Source organism: Cydia pomonella, chromosome 21 (genome assembly GCF_033807575.1).
Source record: "Cydia pomonella isolate Wapato2018A chromosome 21, ilCydPomo1, whole genome shotgun sequence".
In the NCBI taxonomy this organism is placed as follows: domain Eukaryota; kingdom Metazoa; phylum Arthropoda; class Insecta; order Lepidoptera; family Tortricidae; genus Cydia; species Cydia pomonella.
The window spans coordinates 13,215,530-13,241,732 of record NC_084723.1 but is presented as its reverse complement, the minus strand read 5'-3'; the positions used below and the strand labels follow the sequence as shown (position 1 = coordinate 13,241,732).

The 26,203-nt window shown below is 37.6% G+C and overlaps 2 protein-coding genes across 3 annotated transcripts in view; both read right to left on the bottom strand.

Moving 5' to 3' along the window:
- LOC133529722 (complexin) overlaps positions 1–26,203 on the bottom strand; it is a 552,838-nt gene that overhangs the window by 341,447 nt on the left and 185,188 nt on the right. The gene's annotated exons all lie outside the window — the stretch shown is intronic.
- On the bottom strand, positions 1,573–3,171 carry LOC133529905 (uncharacterized). Its single transcript, XM_061867707.1, has 2 exons — positions 2,373–3,171; positions 1,573–1,682 (listed from the first exon to the last, which is right to left on the bottom strand). Exons 1-2 carry the CDS (start codon positions 3,169–3,171, stop codon positions 1,573–1,575), a joined length of 909 nt encoding a protein of 302 aa, XP_061723691.1.

Sequence of the window (26,203 nt, the reverse complement as noted above, 5' to 3'; positions counted from 1 at the left end):
GATAACTCCTAAACCACGAAAGTGACCGTAAGTCTACACCATAATAAATCAATTTAGATAGAAGCAAGTCTATATTTATACAGTCAAAAGCACGAGAAAAATCCAACAACACTAAGCAAGTACCCTTGCTTGAGTCTTGGCCATAAATAATACTGTCAACAACGTCAATAAGGGCAGTTACTGTCCCCATACCCCTACGAAATCCTGACTGTAATTGAGGCAGGATATTGTTGTTTTCTACATACTTACACAGCTGCTCATAAACAGCTTTTTCTAATATTTTTGACAGAAAAGGTAAAATACTTATAGGCCGAAGATCTTTAGGCTCACTAGGGTTATCTACCTTTGGCAGAGGCGTAACTATGGCAGACTTCCACAAAGAAGGCACTTCACCGGTTAAAATAGAGCGATTGATTATGGCTGTTAATATTGACAAAGTACGAGGAAGGGTAAGAAGCACCATGTCTCTACTAATTCCGTCCACCCCAACTGCATTTGTAGTAACGGACAGTATATATTTTCCCACTTGACCCTCTTCGACAGGTTTCAAACCGAACACAGAATTACAGAAGCGGTTTTGTTCAAATTTCAACATGGTGGTTAAAGAAACCTCATCACTACCAGGCACATTCAAAAAACTATCATTAATTACATTTGGATTATTGAAGTGATCAGGGAGTCGGTCACGATTATTATCTGTATAAACATGATTTTTAATATTTTTCCAGAGTGATTTTGGATCTTTGTATTTTGAATTGATGTGGTGATTGTAATAACTTTTTTTTTCATTAAATATACTTTGTTTTACCAATTTCTTTAATTCGATATAATATCGTTTGTGACTTTCGGTTTTAGACTTCCTGTATGCTGAATACGCCTCGTTACGCTTTCCTATCATAATTTTAATAGTATCCGTGATCCAAGGCAACGAATGGCTTTGCCTAACTGTGACAGATTTGAAAGGTGCATGTGAGTCATATAACGTTAGCAGTAGGACATTAAAAGCCTCAACCATATGTTCCACAGAATTAAACGTTAACACTGACTCCCAATTAATAGCATACAGATCCCTATTAAATTCCGCCATGTTAATATCCCTGATGGGTCTATACGTAAACGTCTTTGGCATTGTTTTGGGTCGTTTTGTTGGCAAAGTGATTATTATCATGGCATGACCTAGAGACCCTGTTATGTTAGAAACGCATACATCGGTAACAGGTGCGTTGGTACAAACAACATCAAGGAGCGTCTCATTGCCAACAGAAAAGTGAGTAGGTACATTCACCACTTGTGTTAAGCTCATGTAGTTAAGAAAACAAGTTAATTTTGTTGCATTACTGTTTCTAGTTTCGAGCATATTGATATTAAAGTCCCCAAGCAAAACAACATAGTCGTGTTTGGAAAAAAATGTTATGGATTCTGTCAGGGCATCCAAAAATGTATCTATATTAATCCAGTTAGGACGATACGCCGTACCTATTATGTAACTTCGACCGTTAAGTGAGACCGATAACCACAATTGTTCAATATTAGCAACAGGGTGGGTAGATCGGCGCGCGCGCACGCTAGTTCTTATGTAGAAGCCCACCCCGCCACCACGGCCTCCGCGCATTCCAGTCGGTCGCGGGGCGTTAATGAATTTATATCCGGGGACGAGCGGTGCGCGTTTTTCCTGGCCCTGTCTAATCCACGATTCATTGATCGCGACAATATCGGCGTTAAATTTATTCATAGCAATTAAAAAATCATCATGACCAGTTGCCAGTGAACCCGCGTTATAAAGACCTAATTTGAGGTATTTAGTTTTATTGCCGATTACTTGTATAGTCTAATGTTGACTTATAAGTTAATTCATGCGGCAATAAACAACGCGGCTGTATAACCTCAAACACTGATGCAATTTTACTCGTATTTCTAAAAATGGTGTTTATAAGAATAATATATGTGTGATCAGAAGAGCGAGTGTTATAAAGTGAATCGTATGTGTTGACATAATAAAAACAAGTGTGTATAGTGTACGGTTTCTGATGTCCCACGATTGTATCTGCTACAACGCACTCCAGTGACATATACAGCAGTAATCTGTTATAATCAAAACAGTAACAATTGTAAATTGAAATAAATATGTTGAAAACCGACAAAAGTAACAAATAGCAAATCAAATAGCGGTATAGCTTGTTTACTTTACTATTAAAAGCCGTATGTAACGTATAACAATTTGTTTTATCATCTAAAAAAGATAACACGAAAATAAAATCATATAGGATAAAATCAAATATCAAGTGTACCAAAAACACGGTTCAAATCTAGCTCCGTTCGAATTCGATGTCGCGGTGATTCCGTACCGGGACGTTGGCGCACGTAAATCCTACCATCGCGGGTCCATACATATCGCCAGCCGTAGTGTTCCTTGAGCTGCCTCGCCTTCTGGAACAGCCGTCGATTGACAAAAGTGAGCCGCTCGTTGACGTAGAAGCGGCAGTCGGGGCCCGGCAGGCCTGTGCCCTCCGTAGTCGCGCCGCGGCGTACTCGCGCGGCCTGCAGCAGCCGGTCACGCACGGCGCGGCGCGCCAACCGCACCACCAGCAGCCGCGGGCGGGCCGGCTGGCCCTGGGTGCCCTCGTCTGTTCGCGGCGCCCGCCCTACGCGAGTCGCATCGACGATGTCATGTTCCGACAGCGTAACTCCGAGCTTCTGGCCCAAGGTAGACACTATATGCAACGTATTTTCCCCACTTTGTTCAGGTACATTAGATAACTCGATATCGTTGAGTAACATATCCTGGTCACGATCGTTTAACTCTAATCTTAACTGGGCTACGGTGTCCGCCAGTAGAGCCTCCGTGTTTTTGTCGACACTAAGACTTGTGGTATTATTCTCCAAAGCTTCAACACGGGTACATAGTCTGTCGACGCGCCCATCACATGCGTCAATTTTTGTTGTCAGAGTGGCTACCGTTACGCGAAGAGCCTGGATATGTTGGCTCATCGCCCGCATTTCTTCCCGGAACAAACGAAGTTCGGCTACCAACTGTTGAATGTCGGAGGCCCCAGTCGTGTCGAGCCTAGTGGTGTCGTTCAGGTGCTGGTTGTCTGTAAAAGACACTTCCATGACCGAGTTGTCAGGCTCGTTGGACACTGCCCCGCGAGGGCGTGCGGCTCCCCTATGCATGTTTACATTGTCACTGACGCCGCGCACAGGCGTATTTGTGTTATCCGACTTAGGTTCGGCACTTTTGCACTCAACACACTTCCATGAACACCTTTGCACGGGTCCCATAAACTTAAGGAATTCCTCAGTGTAGTTAGTACAGTGGAGACAGTATGATTTTCGGCAGTTATGACAGTTTAAAAATCTCCCATCGGTTATCTTGTTAAAACACCCAGCACAGTCTGCCATTGTAAATTGTGTTTAATGTGTTGGTGATAAGGTGTAATTTGCAGTGACAGTCACTGACCCACTTCCAATGCGCGCGCGCAGACTCTCACAGCTGATTCGTTGACAGCCGGTTAGCTAACCCGCGCAATGGACGTCCGGTTAGGCGACTACACTTCAATTTTACACTGTGATTTCCAACTACACGGTAACGTTAACGCACTAAACACTATTATTTTCTGGTTCTAACGGATAGTCGCTATTAAATTTTACACAGTTTGCGTTTATAAACCAACTTATTACCGGATTTTTAGGCAAATATTACGGAGCGAACGACACATACGTGTGACAGTTATGACGTCCGTCACGTGACCTCCGTCCGTCATTTGACGAGCCCCGAATTGTCGAACACGCACAATCCCACTTGAACTGATTGAAGTTGATAATCAAATCAAAATCAGACGTGTAATGTCCGAATGCCGCTCCTGAGGAAAACGGCGCGTAAGTAATACGAATTAGAATAATACCCGTAACCATATTGTTTTAAAGCACGAATTTCAATTTGTTTTTTAAGTACTTAATAATACAAATAAAACTCGGTGATTTGTGGAATTAATTTCTTGTCGTAATGATATTGACCATTTAAGTATTATATTTACTTCTTACTCTCTCTTTCTATTTTATATGTTACTTCTTGCTTCGTCATTATTTTTATAACCTTGTATTTAATTTGTTACATTTTCATCACACTTGCTCGAAAAAGGTCTGTTTTCATGCGAGTGTACTGAAGGATAATGGCCTATTTGGTTCCCGCGGGAGCTATGGATTGTGAAAAAAAAAGTTATAACTCCCTAGGGAGCTAGGCTAGGGCTAGGCACCCGAGGCGTGTACACATAAAGAAAGGAATGCTTTTAGCTCAATGGGTTAAGAGCGATGCAAGGATTGCAAAGTTATTCGGTTCAAGTCTAACTGGAGCGTACATTTTTCCACTTTTTCTTAAATATAAAAAAAATTACTTCTTCGTCCTCGCGTTGTCCCGGCATTTTACTGGCAAGCAATGGCAAAGCGACTGGTAAATATGAAATGATATTTCGTACATAAGTTCTCAAAAACTCATTGGTACGAGCCGGGGTTTGAACCCGCGACCTCCGGATTGCAAGTCGCACGCTCTTACCGCTAGGCCACCAGCGCTTCATAAAAATAATGTTACAAGTATTGTATATCACATTTGGCCGCATGCTCTCTCTCTATGATAAAAATATGAAGTGATACGACGACCGGTTTGGCCTAGTGGGTAGTGACCCTGTCTACGAAGCTGATGGTCCCGGGTTCAAATCCTGGCAAGGGCATTTATTCGTGTGATGAGCATGGATATTTGTTCCTGAGTCATGGATGTTTTCTATGTATTTAAGTATTTATAAATATTTACATATTATATATATCGTTGTCTAAGTACCCACAATACAAGCCTTATTGAGCTTACTGTGGGACTTAGTCAATTTGTGTAATAATGTCGTATAATATTTATTTATTTTTATTTATTTATACGAAAACATCTTCTCACAATCCGAAACGGATCTTCGTTCCGCTCGGTCACATAAACATAAATGGATAAAAGGCTTATAATGATTCCAACAATTTTATGTAACGCCATGTGAGATAAAAGTAAATATAATAAGCATAAAAAATGCAAAACTCATTTGCAAGTCTGATGAGCTCTCATAAGCTTACAGCTCAATCGTCCAAAGCTTTTAAATGAACTTTTTGTTTGAGAACTTGAAATGCATTAAAACTTGTATTCCGATGCGCTGCCAGCGAATGGCGTTGCTTTATAATAAAAGGTTTTAAAATGCATTTTTAACATGCTTATACGTTTAATAAAGGAACGGTTTTGAATATAATTGAGAAAATGAGCACTTTAAAAATAACTATAACATAAGCTAATTATAGTAATCCTCTGTATATATCCATTATGTATATTGTTATTTTAAATTAAGTAATTTTCTCTAACATAAAAATATAAATGTTAAAAGCCCGTTTTTAAAACTCACTTCTTTCGTTTCATAAATACACACTCGTATTTTAATGTATTTAATTTCCTTATGGAGCAGTTACATTAATGATCATTAAATCTCGAAATGATTCGAAATGCATAAATCGTAATTAAAATATTTCGATATGCTATGACCGCTCGAAGTTTTAGGTCCGCGTGAGATTCAAGCTCTGAGAACAAAAAAAACATTTAAAACAAATGAAATTGCTTTATCGTTTAATTCTTTAAACAGTTCCATATAGTTTAATAATATTACCTAAACCTACTTTACAATTTCATAGAAGTGAAACAAAATTGTATAAGTCTGGTTTGAGCAGCAAAGAATGTTATTATTCTATAAGTGGAAACTGTTATGGCTTGTGTGTATTCTATATTTGTTTAAACATATGTATTATTTTTCGCTGTTTGTTTCCCAATAATGAATAAAAAAAAAAAAAAAAAATATGAGCCTATCAATCAAAACAGTAAATTTAACTGTTCCGAAAAAACAGTAAATTCTACTGTTTTGAGTAGCTAAGATGTAGTGACTGTTCGTTTATTTTTATCGTTTTTACAATACTTAGAAATCTTCAAACAGTTAACGTTACTGTTTTGTATTTTACCGTTTTTCAAATATTTCCTGATATTGTAATAAAGCAGTTAATCTTAATGGAAATCACTTTAAGGTGTGCTGTATAATCATATATTTTCAGTGAGTTCCATTTAGGTTCGAATGTGACAATGGTACGAGTATATATGATTACTTAAACTAGTGTTTATCTTAAGATACGGCCTAAATCGAAGTTTAAGATACGTCAAATATTAGGTCTAGATACGATATGGATTATATTTCAATGTTAAAAGTGACATTTGATACTCACATATCCGATTCATATCGTATCTTTAACCAATGTTTGACGTATCTCAAAATTCAAATCGACCCGCTAGTGCTTATCTTAAGATATAACCTTAAATAATCCTGCTAAGCTTCAGCATCAGCAATTACCTGAAAATATAAAAATATTGTTAAAATCACACCTTAATCAGCTAAGTTCACAAACGACACCTTAAATCAAATTACTTTAAATACATCAACTTCATTTCTTCACCAACTTCAAACAATAGATATCAAAACCAAACTTTCACAATTCACACCAAGTTCATAGCGCTACGACATCAAGCTACGAACGTCTACGAAGCGTAGCACCCGCTACGAAGACAAAAGCGAACTTAGGGCAAATATGAACGCCTAAGTACCAAAGGACGTAATGTGAAGTTAATGTCATTCAGTTTCTTGGCTTGGTGTAGACGGATTTGAGAACTTCTGCATTTGTGCGATTCGGTTTGTGGATTTGCATTTAAGACAAACGTACACAATATTAACTGGGAATTACTTTGTTTTCTTAGAATATTAGATTCATGCTAATTCTGTTCTATTTCTGTCGGCCCGATTCGAAGAATGATTAAGACACGTTTAAGATCTTGGAAAGATCGACGACGATCGACGATCGATCGTACAAGATCTAGAACTAAACGACATGTCAAAATTGACGTTTATTTCGATTCCGCTATGATCCCAATAAGATCTATCTACGATATTGCTAACGTCAAAGTGACATTGGTTGCCCGAATCGAGCTGCTTCTGTCAATTATACGAGATACAAACGATATCTAAATGAGAACTTGTACTAGAGTGCTAAATTTTCTACTGTTTATTTTACCTTTTTGCCTATTATGTAGCGTAGAAATAACATCTCACCTCTCTAGCGATAAATTGTAATTATATATGTCCTTATCCTTCTGTGCACACATGTTTAGAGTTATAGTCTAGATTTTAACTGTATGTTAATACTGTAATTTCCGCTGTTGCCTGTAACTTGTTTTGTGAGCCTAATAAAAAAATAAAAAAATGTCTTAGCGTCAGCGCACCCCAGGCGGTCAACACTTGTGCTGACCGGCAAATTCTTCCACCACAGTTTCACTGTTTCACTGTGTTGAAAGTCAGAAACCATCGACTCGAGAATAAGAACTTCGGCAAAGTTATGTTGCCAATTGTTTTCTCTTCAATTGCTAATTTAACCTTTTCAACGCTTTTCCACACGTGTCAAGAAATGCCATGGACGCCAAAAAGTTAACTGGTGAAGAGCGAATATGAAGCTTAACTGACAGTAGGAAAGTCGCTTTGACAACGTCCGCCATAGCCTTTTTAATGGTCATTAGCGTCGCGGGCACGACAGACGATGACCGTTTTAGTGGTCTTTGGCGTTGAAAAGGTTAAATATAACAGTACCTCTAGTGTAAATAAATTCGATTTCCAAACGTGACGTACGCGTTTGCGTTTAGTCTCATTTTGTATTGGATTTCGAAAGAGCGCGCCAAGCGGGACGTTTTGGAACCTCAAAATCCTATACAAAATGAGACTTAACGCAAACGCGTTCGTCACGTTATGATGTCGATCAAAGTTACACTAGGGGTACAGATACTGAAAGTGACATCACCGCAATGTTACGACACACTATTCAAGCATCCGAATAGGGCCTATTCTCTTGACATTAATTAAAGTTCTTGCTACTACGGATAGTGTAATTAGGGACCAGAATTCAATTAAAGCAAACTGTCTCACACAGTTTAATTAACGGATCATGTGACAGCTATTGTATTTTAGTGATATTAGCTTGAGACGAAATTTAGTTATTACAGATTATATGAGCAGATTATTATTGATTTGACGATCATTGTTCCGATCGCTAGTGGCCTAGCGGTACGAGCGTGCGGTTCAAACCCCGGCTCGTACCAATGAGTTTTTCGGAACTTATGTACTACGAAATATCATTTGATATTTACCAGTCGCTTTTCGGTGAAAGAAAACATCGTGAGGAAACCAGATTAATCCCAACAAGGCCTAGTTTATCCTCTGGGTAGGAAGGGCAGATGGCAGTCGCGTTCGTAAAAACTAGTGCCTACGCGAAATCTTGGGATTAGTTGTCAAGCGGACCCCAGGCTTCCATGAGCCGTGGCAAAATGCCGGGAAGAAGATCATTGTTCCGATAATTGTGTCAGCGAACGGTCCCATAGCGAAGAGCCTCCACCTAACTTTCCGTTTCGATTGCGAAGTTTAACTCCCTTATTCATTAAACTTTACGGGCCTGATTTAGTCAAATTATATTTTTATCCCTTTTTGACAAATACAGAAGTCAAAATGACAGACAAAGACAAACGATTCATAGCTAATTCGGACCAGTAACGCGTTTATGAATAACGCCATAAGTAAATGAATAATAACTATTTAATTTACAAATTGAAAACCCCGAGGAACAAATATATTTCATGCCAAAAACGGCATATATCATTTTGGAAAAAAAACTACAGAATCGTTTTCTATGAAATATAGCTACAAAAACATCGCAAAGAAACTTACTTTTACGTAAAATAAAAACCAGGGAAATCGGGTACAGTCAGCGTCAAATACTTTGTAGCAACCAAAGTAGCCAAATAGTTCGGTACACAATATATTTAGTATGGTGTACCGAACTATTTGGCCACTTTGACTGCTACAAAGTATTTGACGCTGACTGTACAAAGTTTCAGAACAATCTAGCTAATCGTTTTAAAATGAGAACGTAACTACGTTAGTATGGAAAATCGAGCTTGCTAGGGACTCTAAAATTTAATTATTCGCACACGCACAGTGTAAAGTTCAAAGAAGCCGACTTTAATTAGTTTAGTTGGCCACGGCGCCGGATATTGCTGTTAAGGGCGGAGACGAAAGGGTGTCAGGTGTGGGAATTATATAAGACAATATAGATATACGGCCCGATTCGAAGAATAATTAAGACACGTTTAAGATTTTGGAAAGATCTTTAAAAGATCGATAACTAAACGACATGTCAAAATTGACGTTTATTTTGATTCCGCTGTGATCCCAATAGGATCTACCTACGATATTTCTAACGTCAAAGTGACATTGGTTGTCCGAATCGAGCTGCTTTTGTTAATTATACGACATACAAACAATATCTAAATGAGAACGTATATAAACCAGAACTTATCGTTATCGTATTTCATTCTTCGAATCGGGCCGTAAGGCATAAACTCTCCGGCAAAAAGCCGCCCCCATACAGAAGGAACAGTCTCGTCTTAAAACTACATGGTTAAGAGTCCGCAAGATCGGTTTTCCATACAAAACATTTTTTTTTAAATTATTTCGTCGGTGGCAAACAAGCATTCGGCCCGTCTGGTGGTAAGCAGTCTCCGTAGCCTATGGACGCCTGCAATTCCAGAGGAGTTCCAGGCGCGTTGCCGACCCTAACACTCCGCATCCTCGTTGAGCTCTGGCAACCTTACTCACCGGCAGGAACACAACACTATGAGTAGGGTCTAGTGCTATTCGGCTGCTGTTTTCTGTAAGATTAGGCTAGTTCGGCTCTGCTCTAGATCTGGTATGGCATCCGCGTTGCTGTGCCCTACCACACAAAGCGAGATGACATTCACAGTGCCCATACCTCTCTTTTGGACGTGGTTTAAGGATATACCCGGGACAGTAACGCTTTCATTTTAAAATTGAATGTAAAAAAAAAAAACATTTTCAATACAAGCTTTTATCGCTGACTATACGAATAGGTACTTTGGTTTCAACAGGCAACTAGTTCTCATTGAGACAATTCTAAAAACTCAAACATAATTAGGTTGCTCCAGTCTCCATCATCAGACCGAAAAAGTGGGTCAAATTTAAGTTGCAATATTTGACCCGTACAAACATCGTAACTATATCATTTGATATTTACCAGTCGCTTTTCGGTGAAGGAAAACATCGTGAGGAAACCAGGCTAATACCAACAAGGCCTAGTTTACCCTCTGGGATGGAAGGTCAGATGGCAGTCGCTTTCGTAAAAACTAGTGCCTACGCCAAATCTTGGGATCAATTGTCAAACGGACCCCAGGCTCCCATGAGCCGTGGCAAAATGCCGGGAAAACGTGAGGAAGAAGAGACAAACATCGTAACTATGTAACTGTTACATAATTAAAATTGCAAATCAAATTAAAGCTTGTAAAATACTAATCTTTAGTCCAATGTAAGAATAAAATAAAGAAATAATAAATATTATAGGACATTATTACACAAATTGACTAAGTCCCACAGTAAGCTCAATAAGGCTTGTGTTGAGGGTATTTAGACAACGATATATATAATATATAAATACTTTGGAACACCCATGACTCAGGAACAAATATCCATGCCCATCACACGAATAAATGCCCTTACCAGGATTTGAACCCGAATAATAAATTCTGACTCTGCATACTGGTTCGCCCGAGCGATGAACTCACTCGTTTGGTACCAAGATCGGAACAACACCGATGATGTAACCGATACCGACGCCCGCTTCCCTTTGCATCAAAGGCATTCCTGATGAGATTATCGTACGCTTGATTGCACACACGCATAATCTACTAATAACAATCTTCTATATAAGTACCTATGTACATAGCGTAAATAATAATAATAAGGTAGCTTTTATACTCGGCTCATGAGATAACCTCTATGTGGGATATTGATTCAATCATTGTCCCGATAGTTGTTTCAGCGAACGGTCTCTCAGCGAACAGTCTCGACCAACATCTAGAGAGACTCTCGCTAAGTGGTTGGTCAAGGGTCAGATGCAGAAGGCGGTGCGGTGATCTTGGACACGGCGCGGATAGTCCGGCGGTTCCTCTCTCTGCGGCCCTGACCACCGGCAGCTTGGGCCCTGCCTAGCTGCTGGCGGCACCCTAGGTTAGGTTTTTTATAATTATTTTACTTTTATATCCATATTAAAAATGCCATACTTAAGAAGATAAAATAAATAAAGGAAATTAAGGTAGCTTTGGGAAGTAACCTTAAATTATTTTATTTGCACCTATATTATCCTTATCAACCGCACTATAACTTAACCTAAGAATGAAAGTGTGTCCCACTGGTTTTTAGGGTTCCGTGGCCAAATGGCAAAAAACGGAACCCTATAGATTCGTCATGTCCGTCTGTCTGTCCGTTTATGTCACAACCACTTTTTTCCGAAACTATAAGAGCTATACTGTTCAAACTTGGTAAGTAGATGTATTCTATGAAACGCATTAAGATTTTTACACAAAAATAGAAAAAAAAAACAAAAAATTTTGGGGGCTCCCCATACTTAGAACTGAAACTCAAAAAATATTTTTTTATCAAACCCATACGTGTGGGATAGATACCCCAGGATAGGTCTTCAAAAATGATATTAAGGTTTCTAATATCATTTTTTTTCTAAACTGAATAGTTTGCGCGAAGAAGTGGTAAAATGTGTGTTCCCCACCCCCCCCCCCCCCCCCCCTGTAACTTCTAAAATATCAGAATGATAAAACTAAAAAAAATATATTTTTACAATAGATACTGTCATCTTAATTTCTAACCTAGGACAAACTAGGTTTTATTGGGATTAGTCCATTTTTTTCACATTTTCCTCGGACGAATGGCTGTGAATCAAGTTGTTTAGGTTATTTTATTTATTCTGTCATTATTGTATTTACAAATGTAGACGAAAAAATCTACCATATGTTTATTAACAGTGCCACTATATAACGATGCATATTGTGTCTATCAAAAGCCAAATTGGTGGTACCGCCAAAACCGGTACACGTCCCGCCGGGCAACGATTCGATTATTCGTAATTGACACGTCGAGTGGCATTCAAGTGAGCCGAAGTAAAGGCATTTTTATTTCTAATGCTCTGAAAGTGGGTCGTTGCTGTTCTAAAAAGTGTACAGAAAGTGATACGTTTCTGCTCTAGAGCACTGTACTTTTTAAGTATGTTTTTTACGATAAGCAATTACAATTTCGGTTTTAAATGGATTTCCATTCTGATAAATTACTCGACGATATTTTCATGTAGATTGGTAATTGAAAGTACTCAAGTTTACCTATACTTAGCCATTTTTAGGGTTCCGTACCCAAAGGGTCAAACGGAACCTATTACTGAGACTCCGCTGTCCGTCCGTCCATCCGTCTGTCACCAGGCTGTATCTCATGACCTGTGATAGTTAGCCAGTTGAAATTTCTACAGACTATGTATTTCTGTTGCCGCCATAACAACAAATACTAAAAACAGAATAAAATAAATATTTCTTTCCAATCTCGAGGTTCTCATCCAATCACCGAAGTTAAGCAACGTCGGGCGGGGTTAGTACTTGGATGGGTGACCGTTTTTATAGATAATGGTACGAAACCCTTCCTGTGCGAGTCCGACTCGCACTTGGCCGATTTTTTTAATGCACATGTATTTTACTTTCCGCGTATTCGAAATGAAAAGTTTAGTAGAGTGTTCGGGTGAAAGGCACCATTTCAGTCTCGGTCTACCTCGTCAGAAATGGGTGTCTTTCATCCCTTGGTTAACAATCTACTATTCTGTCTTTCTTATAGTTAAGCTAGTATACGCCTCAGACAAAACGACTGAACGCCCCCTTACTTATTCATATAATTGAGCGAATTTCTCTTAAATTTTTTCTCATTTCAATAAAACTGAATGTCTAAATAACAGATAGGATGTAATAAGTATGTATATAATATGTAAGTATATATTACCATCTTTATATGAGTAACTATGTTATATTGTTTACACAACTGGATTTGTGATTCATTTTTTTCCATTTCGATATTAACAATCCACTAACTACGAGTTTCTGTTTGACCCAATATTTGACTGGTAGAGAGTGCCTTAAGGCATGTAGTCTGCGATTTGTACAATTTTATATCGTGCAATAAAGCTCAAATAAATAATAAATAAATAGGAACAAACAATTACCGGTGAATTCAATCTTACGGCCCGATTCGAAGAATGATTAAGACACGTTTAAGATCTTGGAAAGATCGATAACTAAACCACATGTAAAACTTGACGTTTATTTCGATTCCGCTGTGATCCCAATAAGATCTATCTACGATATTTCTAACATCAAAGTGACATTGGTTGCCCGAATCGAGCTGCTTCTGTCAATTATACGACATACAAACGATATCTAACTGAGAACTTATCTAAACCAGAACCTATCGTTATCGTATCTTATTCTTCGAATTGGGCCGTTATTTGCTTGTACAGTCAGCGTCAAATATTTTGTAGCAACCAAAGTAGCCAAATAGTTCGGTACACCATATATTTAGTATGGTGTACCGAACTATTTGGACACGATGACTGCTACAAAGTATTTGACGCTGACTGTATCACAGGAACACAGGTGCAATTTCAGTCAAATATCAGCAAGAACATTCATCCAGTAGCTTAAAACTTAACCACAGCTATAGAATACCCGTACCCTTAGTGTAAATTTAGTCGACATCATAACGTGACGAACGAGTTTGCGTTGTCTCATTTTGTATAGGATTTTGAGTTTCCAAAACGTCCCGCTTGGCGCGCTCTTTCTAAATCCAATACAAAATGAGACTAAACGCAAACGCGTACGTTACGTTTCGAAATAGAATTTATTTACACTAGGGGTACTGATAATCTTTTATTTTACCACCAACCATATCAATACTCGTATCACTAAGCCCGTTTTACACGAAAAATCTCTCAGCAAATTGTAACCTGCCAGCAATGGTCAGAAAATAATAAAGTTTTAGTGCCCTAGAGGACAATTCGAACTATAAAAATCTATATTAGATTTGTTGATATGATATGACTCGTAAAGCGGCTCGCGTTTATATGAAAGTAGTTTGCTGATTGAAAAAACGTAGACCGCTGTTATTTTTGGATACAAATACAAATTATGTATTGTTTAAATGTAATATATAAATAAATGGTGGTAGGTTTATTATTTGGTTACATCACAATCAGCCACAATTTGGCGTACAATACTCTGACTCTCATCACGCGTGTCATTAAAACCAATTAAAAATAATAGTTTAGAAATTTCAGACTAAAAAACAAGTATTAATAATCATTACGTGCTTTCTTTGCTAGCAGAAAGAATAATCCTTATGTATTTATTTATTTGCTTCATACGTATCGTCTTTTTTTTATTATTTATATTATATGTGTATATTATATTTGTATGTATATGTTTTTATATGTATTTTTGTTTGATTTGCTTTTGCTGTTTTAATTGTAGAACAGCTCACAATCTCTCTGCTTAGCCTTAAGATTGACTGGTAGAGAATGCCTCGTGGCATTAATTCCGCCTTTTGTACTGTAAGATTTTTTCTTTTGTGCAATAAAGATTAAATAAATAAATAATGCATACTAAAATATCATTCGTTTTTAATAATCAGAAAATAATTAAAAGAGTAAACGATATTACCATAACTTCACCCCCAAATTTCCCATATTAACTCCATAGCTAGTAATCGCTTCGATAGTTCGAAAAAAGGCGCTGAGAGCCTACCGCGAAAAACGTTCGACATGTTGCCTCCCTGCCGCACGTGTAAATTCGTACGTAAGTGTGACAGGGAGGTAAAACGTCGAACGTGGTTCACGGGTAGGCCCTCTGGTGTGACCTGCCACTCAACATCCATATTGATAGAGACAGAATCAAGTTCGTATCAAATTAGAAATCGCGTAGAGATTTTCAAATATCGAATTTGCCTCCTTGAGTGTCCATAACTAGTACGTTATTGTGCAGAAAGTGGTTCTGTCCATCACGCTGCGATGTGACCACATAGAGGGTATAAAGTGGTTATTTTATTGTTGAAGCCATGATGTTTTATTTTAGAGCTTTTCGTCGCAGTAAAGAAACTATATTTATTTTTGTTACGAAGAAAAACACTTGAAAAGTTACATTTATTTTGTTTCAGTAGAAGCTAAATTGATTTTACAGTACATATGGGGCTACTTTATAGCACTAGTGCGAGAAGTAGCATATTACGTTACTGTGTCGAACATTTAAAGTAAAACTGTACATATGTACTGTAAAACGTTGTATGATACATGTGCGAAAAGGTAATTCGCAACTCGTGTCGATTTAAAACACTCCCTTCGGTCGTGTTTTAATTTATCGCCACTCGTTTCGAATTTCCTGTTTTTCGCACTTGTATCGTAATGTACTATTTAGGTATAGGTACCTACTTAAGAGGGAAGAATACCTTTTTCGATCCAACCCGAACATACAGTCAAGTGCAAAAATATGTATCGAAAGAATCATCTCATAAATATGGTACTACGCTCTTGTTACACTGGAATAAGATGCTATGGGACATATTTTTGAGTAAGATGTGTACACCCATATTTTTACACTTGACTGTACGTACATTTCTGATGAAATTTCCATTTCGGGAGAAAACGGTTTCGAGTAACTAAATCTTAACAAATCACTTTGATTTTGATGTCGATCGCTTCAGCATAATATGTTCTAGCATTTTATTATCATTTTATCATTTTATTTAGCAGGTTTCGCTTAAAAAAATACATAGTTTTTATAAAACAAACGGGTTAATTCGACCAAGTTTTAATCACATTTTATACGCAAAGCTATTCTTCCCTCTTAAGAGAAAATGCAAAATATTCAACAAGAATTTAAGCAGTTAGCTACTAAAACTTTTTAAGAAAGCTTTACATTTCTTTACCAACTTTGTAATAGAACGATTTTTTTTTATAAACGGTGTAAATTAAGAAGTTAATTTCGACAGTTATTAATAGAACCTTATATTTACGAAGCTATGACCTACCGTTTGATTGATAGCCTTAGTACCTACTTACCTAACTATACTTATTCCTATATACAGAATGATTCATGAGACGTGAGCAGACTAAACCTACACACTCAGTAAATGATAATAGATTTATTTAAAACATCTTTTTCCTGTTTTTAACTTTTTTTTAATAAGTAAAATAATAATTATTTACAATCAATCAATCATGGTCAACCTACAACATCTAATTAGGTAGTAAAGATCAAACCCCCTTAAACATTATGACAGCTATTTAATTATGAAAAAAAATGTCACACTTGAGTGAGATACGATTTTTCAAAAGTAACCAGGCTCTGGTGACATTTAATTTGACGCTTTGCAGGGATACAAGAAACAATAGGTAACGGTATTTGAAGGAATACCGATATTAGGGTGTTAGGGGATGGTTTATTAGGGTGTGGAAACTGTTTGTTGTAAATAAATTAAAACTTTTTTTTGTATTTTAGAAAAAAAAAAAAACGTTAATCCGCCCGACTAATACTCGTACGAAACATTAGCTTATAATTTACTGAATGCAGTGTCGATCCTGCTCACGTCTCCTGAATCACCCTGTATATACTGGTCACATCATAATTGTCATAATTACCTTCTTACCTTCCCCCGACAATATAGGAGGCAAATTATGGTAAGAAATTATCACCCGATGGTAAGCAATTTACGTCGCCCATGGACACCAGCAATACTAGAGGCTTTGCAAGTGCGTTGCAGGCTCTTTTCTTGAAAGCTAGAAGGTCATATTGGTCCAGATATATCGCGTTATTTAACAAAAAAAAATACAGTAAATTTAAAGGTTTTACAAACTTTATGATGTAACAGGACCTAAAAACTTTCGCTCGTCAAAACGCAGTCAAATTCATCCCTTTTTTACCCTTTCATATACTACTTTACTACAGACAAATGTTAAACAGCCATTTACGAGCGTTTGTGACAGAAACTTTGTGTGTTGGTAGTTGGCAACTGTCCCTGCGGCCCAAAGTTTAGTTCGCCGTTTATTGCATCGGACGCAATTCGGCTACAACTGGTATTATGCCACTATACCCTCCTAAGGCAGCATACTTAAACATCCAAAATTTGCCACTACAATTTGAACCTATTGTGTAGGAAATAGAATTGATTTTGCTTTGATTGAAAACTGAACGAAACAAAACAATGCAACTTTGCTCCAATTGAATATGATTTAAATTTCATCGAACTGAAGAAGTACTATACGTACCTTGGGCCTTAGGAGGATACGATATATAATTATCTGGGCCGTAATAGGGATGATGACACCAAGTCAGATTTTATAACTAAATCTAATAAACTAATGATAAATGAAAAAAATGTACCGTTTGTTTCCTTACATTTTCGTTTCGTTTGTTTCCTGACTTCGTACGGCATACATAAAATATTAACAAATTATACACCTGAACCTTTCTCAAGAATCACTCGATAAAGGAAAACCGCATGAAAATCCGTTTAGTAGTTTTTGAGTTTATCTTTGATTACAGTAAATTTTTGGCGACCAGTTTGGCCTAGTGGGTAGTGACCCTGCCTATGAAGCCGATGGTCCCGGGTTCAAATCCAGCCCGCGTAGCCAACGTGCCTATCGTTCACGCTCCGTGGCGAACGATACGCAACTGTCACAGTCGCACTAATAAAGAAGAGTGATAGAGAGGGATGACTACAATACGCTACGGAGCGTTAACGATTGTAACGTTGGCTACACGGCCTGGTAAGGGCATTTATTCGTTGATGAGCATGGATATTTGTTCCTGAGTTGGATCTTTTCTATGTAAATATTTAAGTATTTATAAATATTTATATATTATATATATCGTTGTCTAAGTTCCCACAACACAAGCCTTATTGAGCTTACTGTGGGACTTAGTCAGTTTGTGTAATAATGTCCTATAATATTATTATATATTATTTGTATGTCTTTCTATCACGAAACAATGGTGTTCCGAACCTTTGGAAGGCATGCGCGGAGCCGAAGCCAACACGTAGAGGCCCTTTTGACACTTTAATGAAATGTAAGGGGTACACCTAGCGGATGTTGCCCTTGCCCGCGTCATGACGCACGCAGAGGCAGCACCCGCCAGGGTGTAATGACTATTTGAGAGTTGATGGAATCTAAAATGAACTGGGGTATTGGGTGAAAGCGATGGACTAAATACTTTATATTATTATTTATGTAAGTTTATTAAGTACCATAAGTATATATTGTTTATCGCTATATTGTTTTAAGTTACTAATTGTTTTTTTTTTGTTCAATGTCTGGCTACTACTGTTTAGCCAGATGATTGACTGGTAAATGCCTTTAGTCATTAAGTTCGCCATTTGTACTTTATTGTGTAATAAACTTTCAATAAATAAGTAATCGCTTACCATCAGGTGATCCGTCTGCTCGTTTGCCTCCTCTACCATAAAAAAAAAAAAAAAAAAAACAAAAAATGAAAACGTTGGCTGATCATAGACATCTGAACTCTCAAAATGTATGAAACACATTTTTATTGCCACGTCGGGGCTGGGTCTATAGAAAAAATTGCTCAGTGATTATTTCTCGTCACATAATAAGGTAAGGGTTACTAGGGAATGCACATTGTAAAGATAATATTAAATTATTTGTGACATATCAATTTTATAAAAGTGTACAGTATCCCTAGTGTAAATAAATTCGATTTCGAAACGTGACGTACGCGTTTGCGTTTAGTCTCATTTTGTATGTGATTTAGAAAGAGCGCGCCAAGCGGGACGTTTTGGAAACTCAAAATCCTATACAAAATGAGACTTAACGCAAACGCGTTCGTCACGTTATGATGTCCATTAAATTTACACTAGGGGTACTGGACTGGAATAAGCGGTAAAGTTGATTTAGAATTCGGAATATATCCGTGTAACGTCACGATAAATCAACGCCGTTACCTCTGCCCGACATTATAATCCATCACAGAAATTTGCACTTTTATTGGAATTTTACAGTTGCTTCCAATCGAAACTGGGTTTTTTGAAGTTCTGTACCTAGTGTAAATAAATTCGATTTTGAAACGTGACGTACGCGTTTGCGTTTAGTCTCATTTTGTATTGGATTTAGAAAGAGCGCGCCAAGCGGGACGTTTTGGAAACTCAAAATCCTATACAAAATGAGACTTAACGCAAACGCGTTCGTCACGTTATGATGTCGATAAAATTTACATTAGGGGTACTGTGTATTTCATTGACCGATTGAAAAAGTTAGTTAAAAAATACTAGTAATTTGGATTAGTGTCAAACATGTGTAATTCTAATCTACCATACATAAAAGTCAAACGAATTCGCCGCCAATAACCCGCTCCCATACAATTAAGTAATCAACTAACCAAGTCTTTAATTGCAAATATCGACATAAGCCATCCAAATACAATAACAACATGTCACATATAATTGAAGTTACGTTCTCATTTAAAATGGCGTGACTCATGAAATTGTATGTAACATAATTATATCTACGTATAAAAATTGTTATGCAAAGAATCTACCGAGTAGAAATTTTGCGTGATAAACTTTTATTCGTTGTAATTTAACGTATGTAGGTATAAAACAAAAAATCGTCAATAAAATAAAAATTAGGAGACATTTCAATTCTACAAAGAAACATGTGGACCCGAAAGCGGCAAAAGTTGATTTATAATTCGCAATATATCTGAGTAGTATCACAATAAATTGGAAAAGTTTTGTTTGAATTTTAATGACCGATTGAAAAATTTAAGGTGACTAGTAAAGTCTAATTTACCATGTTTTAATGTTAACGGGCCCACCGATTAACAGTTCGATAATATTAGTCTGTCAGTTAATCGCCAAAGGTTACACTAAGGTAAGGGTAAGGGGTAAGGTTTTTTGTCCTCCAATTGAGGGGGGATTTAAATCTTTTCGGGTCAGAGGTGTAGGGTTAGAGCCGGTGTAGTTTTATTTGACGTTCATAAGCGCATTGTAATATGCCTACTTGAATAATAAACTATCTTTATCTTTCTTGATCTTTATCACTAACAGATCCATTTCTGGTTTCGGCCTGACGAGTAATACCTACGAACCGAGTGTGTGGCCGCTTGACGATTCCGGTCAGCGTCAACAGATATCGGCCGTACAGTCCGTGGACTTGGAGCGAAAACTGATGGCTCTCAACTACTAGTGTGAATTTGCAGAGGTGACAACAGGCCGTTGCCTGCGGGGAATAATCACTTATATCTTCTTCTCTGTCGTTTCGCTCCTGGCAGAGCGGTCGTGGTCACGTTGAGGTGCCCGCATCGGTAGTAGAGGCGGACACAGCTCTTTGCACGATCTCCTGCCATCTCTCCCTGTTGGTACACTGTCTGCACAGTCAGATACGCAGTTTCCAACTGCGGATTTTATTTGGTCAGTCCAGCGCATAGGTGACCTGCCACGCGATCTGTATCACTTCTACGTGTAGACGTTATTGGCCTGGGACGGCAGGCCGCCCAATAGAACCAGGAACCCTTTAACTAAACCCTACAAATATTACAAACGCGGAAGTAACTCTGTCTGTCTGTTACCTCATCACACATCAACCACTGAACAGATTTAGATGAAATTTGATATGAATAGTTTGTGGTCCGTGAAACGTCAAAGGGTAGATTTTATCAATCATCATTCGACGAAGATGTAGTCCCGGTCAGAAGCTAGTGTGAAAATAAATAGAAATGCTCATCAAATATTTGCGAGCAGACATTAATGGAGTGCAACAGAGTAATATTGACGAGGTGCAGCCATTAACAAATGAAAGGCGCAACTAAGTGACGTTATTACTGTTAGTGCATTTAGGTCGCGGAGCAACTGGCCAGGTGCAGTAGGCCAGCTTTTAGTGTATTTTTAAAAGTTCTTAGTACAAAAGTACAAATTGCGGAAATTTCTAAAAAGTTTGAAAAGTTCTTGGAGATTAAAGGAAAATATCATAAGGAATTCTGGAGATTTTCATTTTGGAACCGAAATATTTCAATACCCATACAAAAAAAAAAATTAAGTGGAGTCCGCTATTTTGGAAACTTTCCGACGGCACATCAGTAAAAAGTACACTTATAAAACAGCTATTATTGTATATTTGCAACAGGATTGTTACGGTGACAGATGTCATCTCCATTCAATTCACAACCTTAAAACGCTAAATCTCGCAAATTGTATTAAAATGATATCTGTCACCGTACCTATCCTGTTAGAAAAATACTACAGTGGTCAGATCAGTGTCATGCAGCTACGTATTTGTATGATTTTATATAACATACATATATATATTTTTATCAATTTTCTATAATGAAAAGTAGCTACTGTATGTAATTGCATGATTTATATAGTAATCTAAATTGTATTTTATTTTTCTTATTTAATGCATGTTAATTATAAGATGTAATGTTTTGAAAAGATGTGTCCCGCCGAGTTTCTTGCCGGTCCATATTGGGATCATCATCATCATCATCATCTCAGCCATAAGACGTCCACTGCTGAACATAGGCCTCCCCCTTGGACCTCCACATGTACCGGTTGGAAGCGACCCACATCCAGTGTCTTCCGGCGACCTTAATAAGCTCGTCTGTCCATCTTGTGGGTGGTCGTCCTACGCTGCGCTTGCTAGTCCGTGATCTCCACTCGAGTACTTTTCGACCCCATCGGCCTCGGCATCTTCTCTTCGTGCAATGTGGCCTGCCCATATTGGGAAACCCTTCTCCAATTGAGGGTTGATTTGAATCTTCTCGGGTCAGAGGTGTAGGGTTAGAGCCGGTGTAGCTTTATTTGACGTTCATAAGCGCATTGTAATATGCCTACTTGAATAATAAACTATCTTTATCTCTTTATGCATGGCTTAGGTCTTTGTACAAACGAACCTACTGTAGAACTTTCTCTCGTTCGTGTACAATTAACCCCAAACTGCCGTCAAAGGCATTACCGTGCATTAGTTCTCTCGGCGCACTCGGCGGGAAGTGGGTTAACAGTACATAGTTCTATGCCTACTTGCAACTAGATGACCTAAGACCTGGGTAAAGGGAGACTTGAACTAGAAATTATAGGACTAAGTATGTCAATTTAAGAATATGAACCGTGTTACATTTGTTTTACTAATTAACTGGCATATAGCGGTGGGGCTTGTAACACGAGCAAATAATTAAAACATAGATTGTATTCCTCAAACGATGACACTTCTATTCAATGATTACTTTATATACATACTGGATGTATAAAATAGGCCCTTGAGGCATCGTACCAAGGATGCTGGCGGTATTTCCTCGTTGTATCGCAATGCTGATACGGCCACGTCTTTAGATTTCCTATTTTTCATACTCAAATATTATCTTTAATTTAACGCCATCAGTGTTGTAATTTTGATGTTGTATGGTGGCAAACAAGCATACGGCCCGCCTAATGGTAAGCAGTCTCCGTAGCCTATGTACGCCTGCAGCTCCAGAGGAGTTACAAGCGCATTGCCGACCCTACCTCCACCTTGTAGAAAACCGCAGCCAAATAACACTAGACCCTACTCATAGTGTTGTGTTCCTGCCGGTGAGTAAGTTTGCCAGAGCTCAACGAGGCGTGGGAGGGGGTTAGGGTCGGCAACGCGCATGTAACTCTTCTGGAGTTGCAGGCGTACATAGGCTACGGAGACTGCTTACCATCAGGCGGGCCGTATGCTTGTTTGCCACCGACGTATTATAAAAAAATAAAGCTCAAGAAAATTCCGTGAAGCAAAAAAAAAACACTTCTTGTTCCGACACACTAAACACAATTTCGCTTCAAAGCAAAAAATATCGCCGTAAAAAAGCATTATCGAATACTGACAATCCTTTTAGTTGATGACGCTCCCAAAGCGCGGTGGCGCACTTTGTATTCTGCTATATACGGGCTGTATTCTCATCGCTTACATACGCAGAGTTCTTAGGTAGCCATTCTACTGAGGCACCGCAGAGATATCTCTAAAGCAGCATTGGACTAGTGTGTAATTTTACATTTTTCCCTCTTGGCATCACTTATTGGTTTTGTATGTAAAATGTATACTCGCCCGTATGAGAGCGGTCTTTTTATTTCGAATATCCATATTAGTGTTAGTATATGTAGTAATGTGCTTCCCGTACAAAACTTAGTCAAGTTAACAATGCTTAAAGAAGATTGCAAGGATGTATCCGATCTAAAGGAATACCATCGTAACAATAGGCTAAGAGGTTAACCTAACTCACATCGATTTATATTACCAACAGTAAAAAATGTGTACGGTATGAGAACCAACTATTATTTGCTTCCAAAAACACTAAACAGCCTTCCGAAACATTTATAAGATTTATACCTAACCAATCCTGAATCAACTAAAGATATAAAAAAATACTTGTTGTCATCTAATAACCATGAACATATTTTATAAAGGATAACATTAGAATAATATTAATGTAACATGTGTACAATATTATAACATAACTAAATTCTTAGTGCATTAGTCCGAACTCTGGCTGTAAACAAGCCATCTTTGGCTTAGCAGTTAAGAAATAAGAAACTCTGCGATTAATTTAATGTTTAGAACTTTAATAAAAAAAAATATATATATATATATAACACGAAAAAACTTATAAATATATGTTAGTGATACCTATAACAACAAACAAAATTAAACACTAATTAAAAGCGGCGCGGTGCGGCGAGCAGCGGCGCCTGCAGCCGTACCCAGCGCGCGAACAAAGGCAAGTCCCAGCACTGCGCCAGCACGCTTAGAATACTGTTTGCGCTATGGCGAAGATGGTTTAGTAATGACGCACACCGTTTTCATACTATTGCGTCGAAATTATTAGTGTGCGCCTCGGCAAACATAGTTGACGCACTGCAGTAACGCGGCAGCCCAAACAGCCTCTAAACGCGTTTTCGTATTGTACGCGCAGTGTGTAAAATTCACCTACCGATTGCACGTGAAATTTTTGGCAGTATTTAAAAAGCGTTAGCTTTTAACGGCTTGTTCTTTCTAGTAATTCTAACCGCTGAACATACCTACTCTGCTAGCGACCACAATGACGCAACGGGACAACGCCTAAAAAGCGCTTTCAGTGAACTTTTCAAGTGATAAGTTTGGCCGCAAATGTGTGTGTATTTTTTACAGCGCTGTTTTCGAGTAATCCGATATGTTTTGATGCGTATGTGTTTACGAGATTGTTCTTCGTGCTGCTGTTTTCGCTAAGGAAAAGGGTGTGTTAGGTGGTATTGTTTTACTATAAATAAAGATAATGGGACATAGATTTCCAAATCTATGTCCCATTTTCTTTATTTATTGTAAAACAATAACGACACCCATGTCGGTAGATCGAATATAAGGTGCTTATCGTAAAGCAATGGTAAATCGTCGATGGAACAAAATACTCTTAAACTAACTTTCTTATTTTAATTTGGCATATTATGGTTAAATTACTCATTTGTAGTCTAAAATCTCTCAACTGTGATACTTAATAGTATTTAATACATTCGTGTTATAATTAAGAGCTTTTCGAAGCTTGCTGAGTTGCCTAAGTAAGGTACGAGATTGAAAAGCTTGATTATATGGAGGAAGCGCGGCAGCACGTGATTGGTCAATTTTTATTGTTAACTACAGCGTAAACTTAAAAACCTAGAGTGAACTTATAAGAACATTGGTATTCATACGATTGGACAAAACAAGTATATTCAATTTGTCAACCAAAGGGGGAAAAGGTTAATCTTACTGTTTCATAATAATAATGTTATCAGTTTAAAAGAATTCGATAATACTACTTTACAGTACATATGGGGCTACTTTATAGCACTAGTGCGAGAAGTAGCATATTACGTTACTGTGTCGAACATTTAAAGGGCCATATGTACTGTAAAACTTTGTACGATACATGTGCGAATAGGTAATTCGCAACTCGTGTCGATTTAAAACACTCCCTTCGGTCGTGTTTTAATTTATCGCCACTCGTTTCGAATTTCCTATTTTTCGCACTTGTATCGTAATGTACTATTTCTTGGCTTCGTGCTGGATGATCATTGTAAGTAGTTGGAAAGTGCATGTTGACTAGGTTTGCTCCAAAAAAAATTTTTTTATGGTAACCATCATGTGGTTAGCTGTTTATTATAATATTTTTAAAATATGTTGTTATAATATGTTTGTTAGTTTTAAGGTATTTATATATGGGCCACACTACAGTTGCCTGAAATATAGATTTTCATTTTCATTCATTTCCATTTTCATTAGTTGCCTGTGGAAAGAAAAATACAGCCAGCGATAAAAGCTTGTACCAAAAATATATTTTTTGCAAAAAACTTATTTTAGATTGAAAGTACCTATATTCTGTTTTTTTATTCCGTAGACTAAAATGACATTTCATGACATGTACTAAGAAATGCCATGTCTAACATAGGAAACGTCATTTTAGTCTACGGAATAAAAAAACAGACCTTAAGTCAAATACGGCTTAGCTTACCCAAAGGCAATTAATGTCCCGTCGCTGACACCTAGTGACAATTACCTGCAATAAAAAAAACTTTGATAAATTTTCGTTCTAAAAAATCATCACATAAACTATTATAGTATTTTGCTTTAACATTTTCACAATAGTACCAGTACTTATTCCCTAAAAATAATAAATTCCACAACTAACGTTTTAAAAGCTCACATTTGAAACGTAACATTTAACCACCCGCCGTAGCGTCATGCATGAAACGATCCCCCACGTTTTTTATGCTAATGACCTCAAAGGGGGCACCCCCCTATGTGAGAAGGTGCGAACATGGCATTTCAGACATATTAAATTTATTACGCTACGTTCTTAGGGGGAAAAGTAAGGTATGATAAAAATAACATAGTTACAGTCAAAGTTTAAATTAAGATGCGGAAAGAGGGCCAAAAACACCTAGTTAATACGTTTTCTGTTTGTCTGTCTAGATAATAAAACTGTCTACACATATATTTGACATTTTGGCCGTGTCAATATTTTTTAGTCGTTGATTTTATAGTGAAAGAATAAATGCCAAATACCATGCTACCGAAGAGAACATCAAAATCATCAAATATTACCACTTGCATACTCATATCATAGACTTCGTGACACTTTTACCTAGAGGATTATTTAATCTCGCACACCAAG

Coding starts and splice junctions, on each gene's coding strand:
- LOC133529905 (XM_061867707.1), bottom strand. CDS start 3,171: ATGCATAGGGGAGCCGCACGCCCTCGCGGGGCAGTGTCCAACGAGCCT. Junction 1,683..2,372: donor ATATGTATGGACCCGCGATG/GTAGGATTTACG, acceptor ATCGTGGATTAG/ACAGGGCCAGGAAAAACGCG.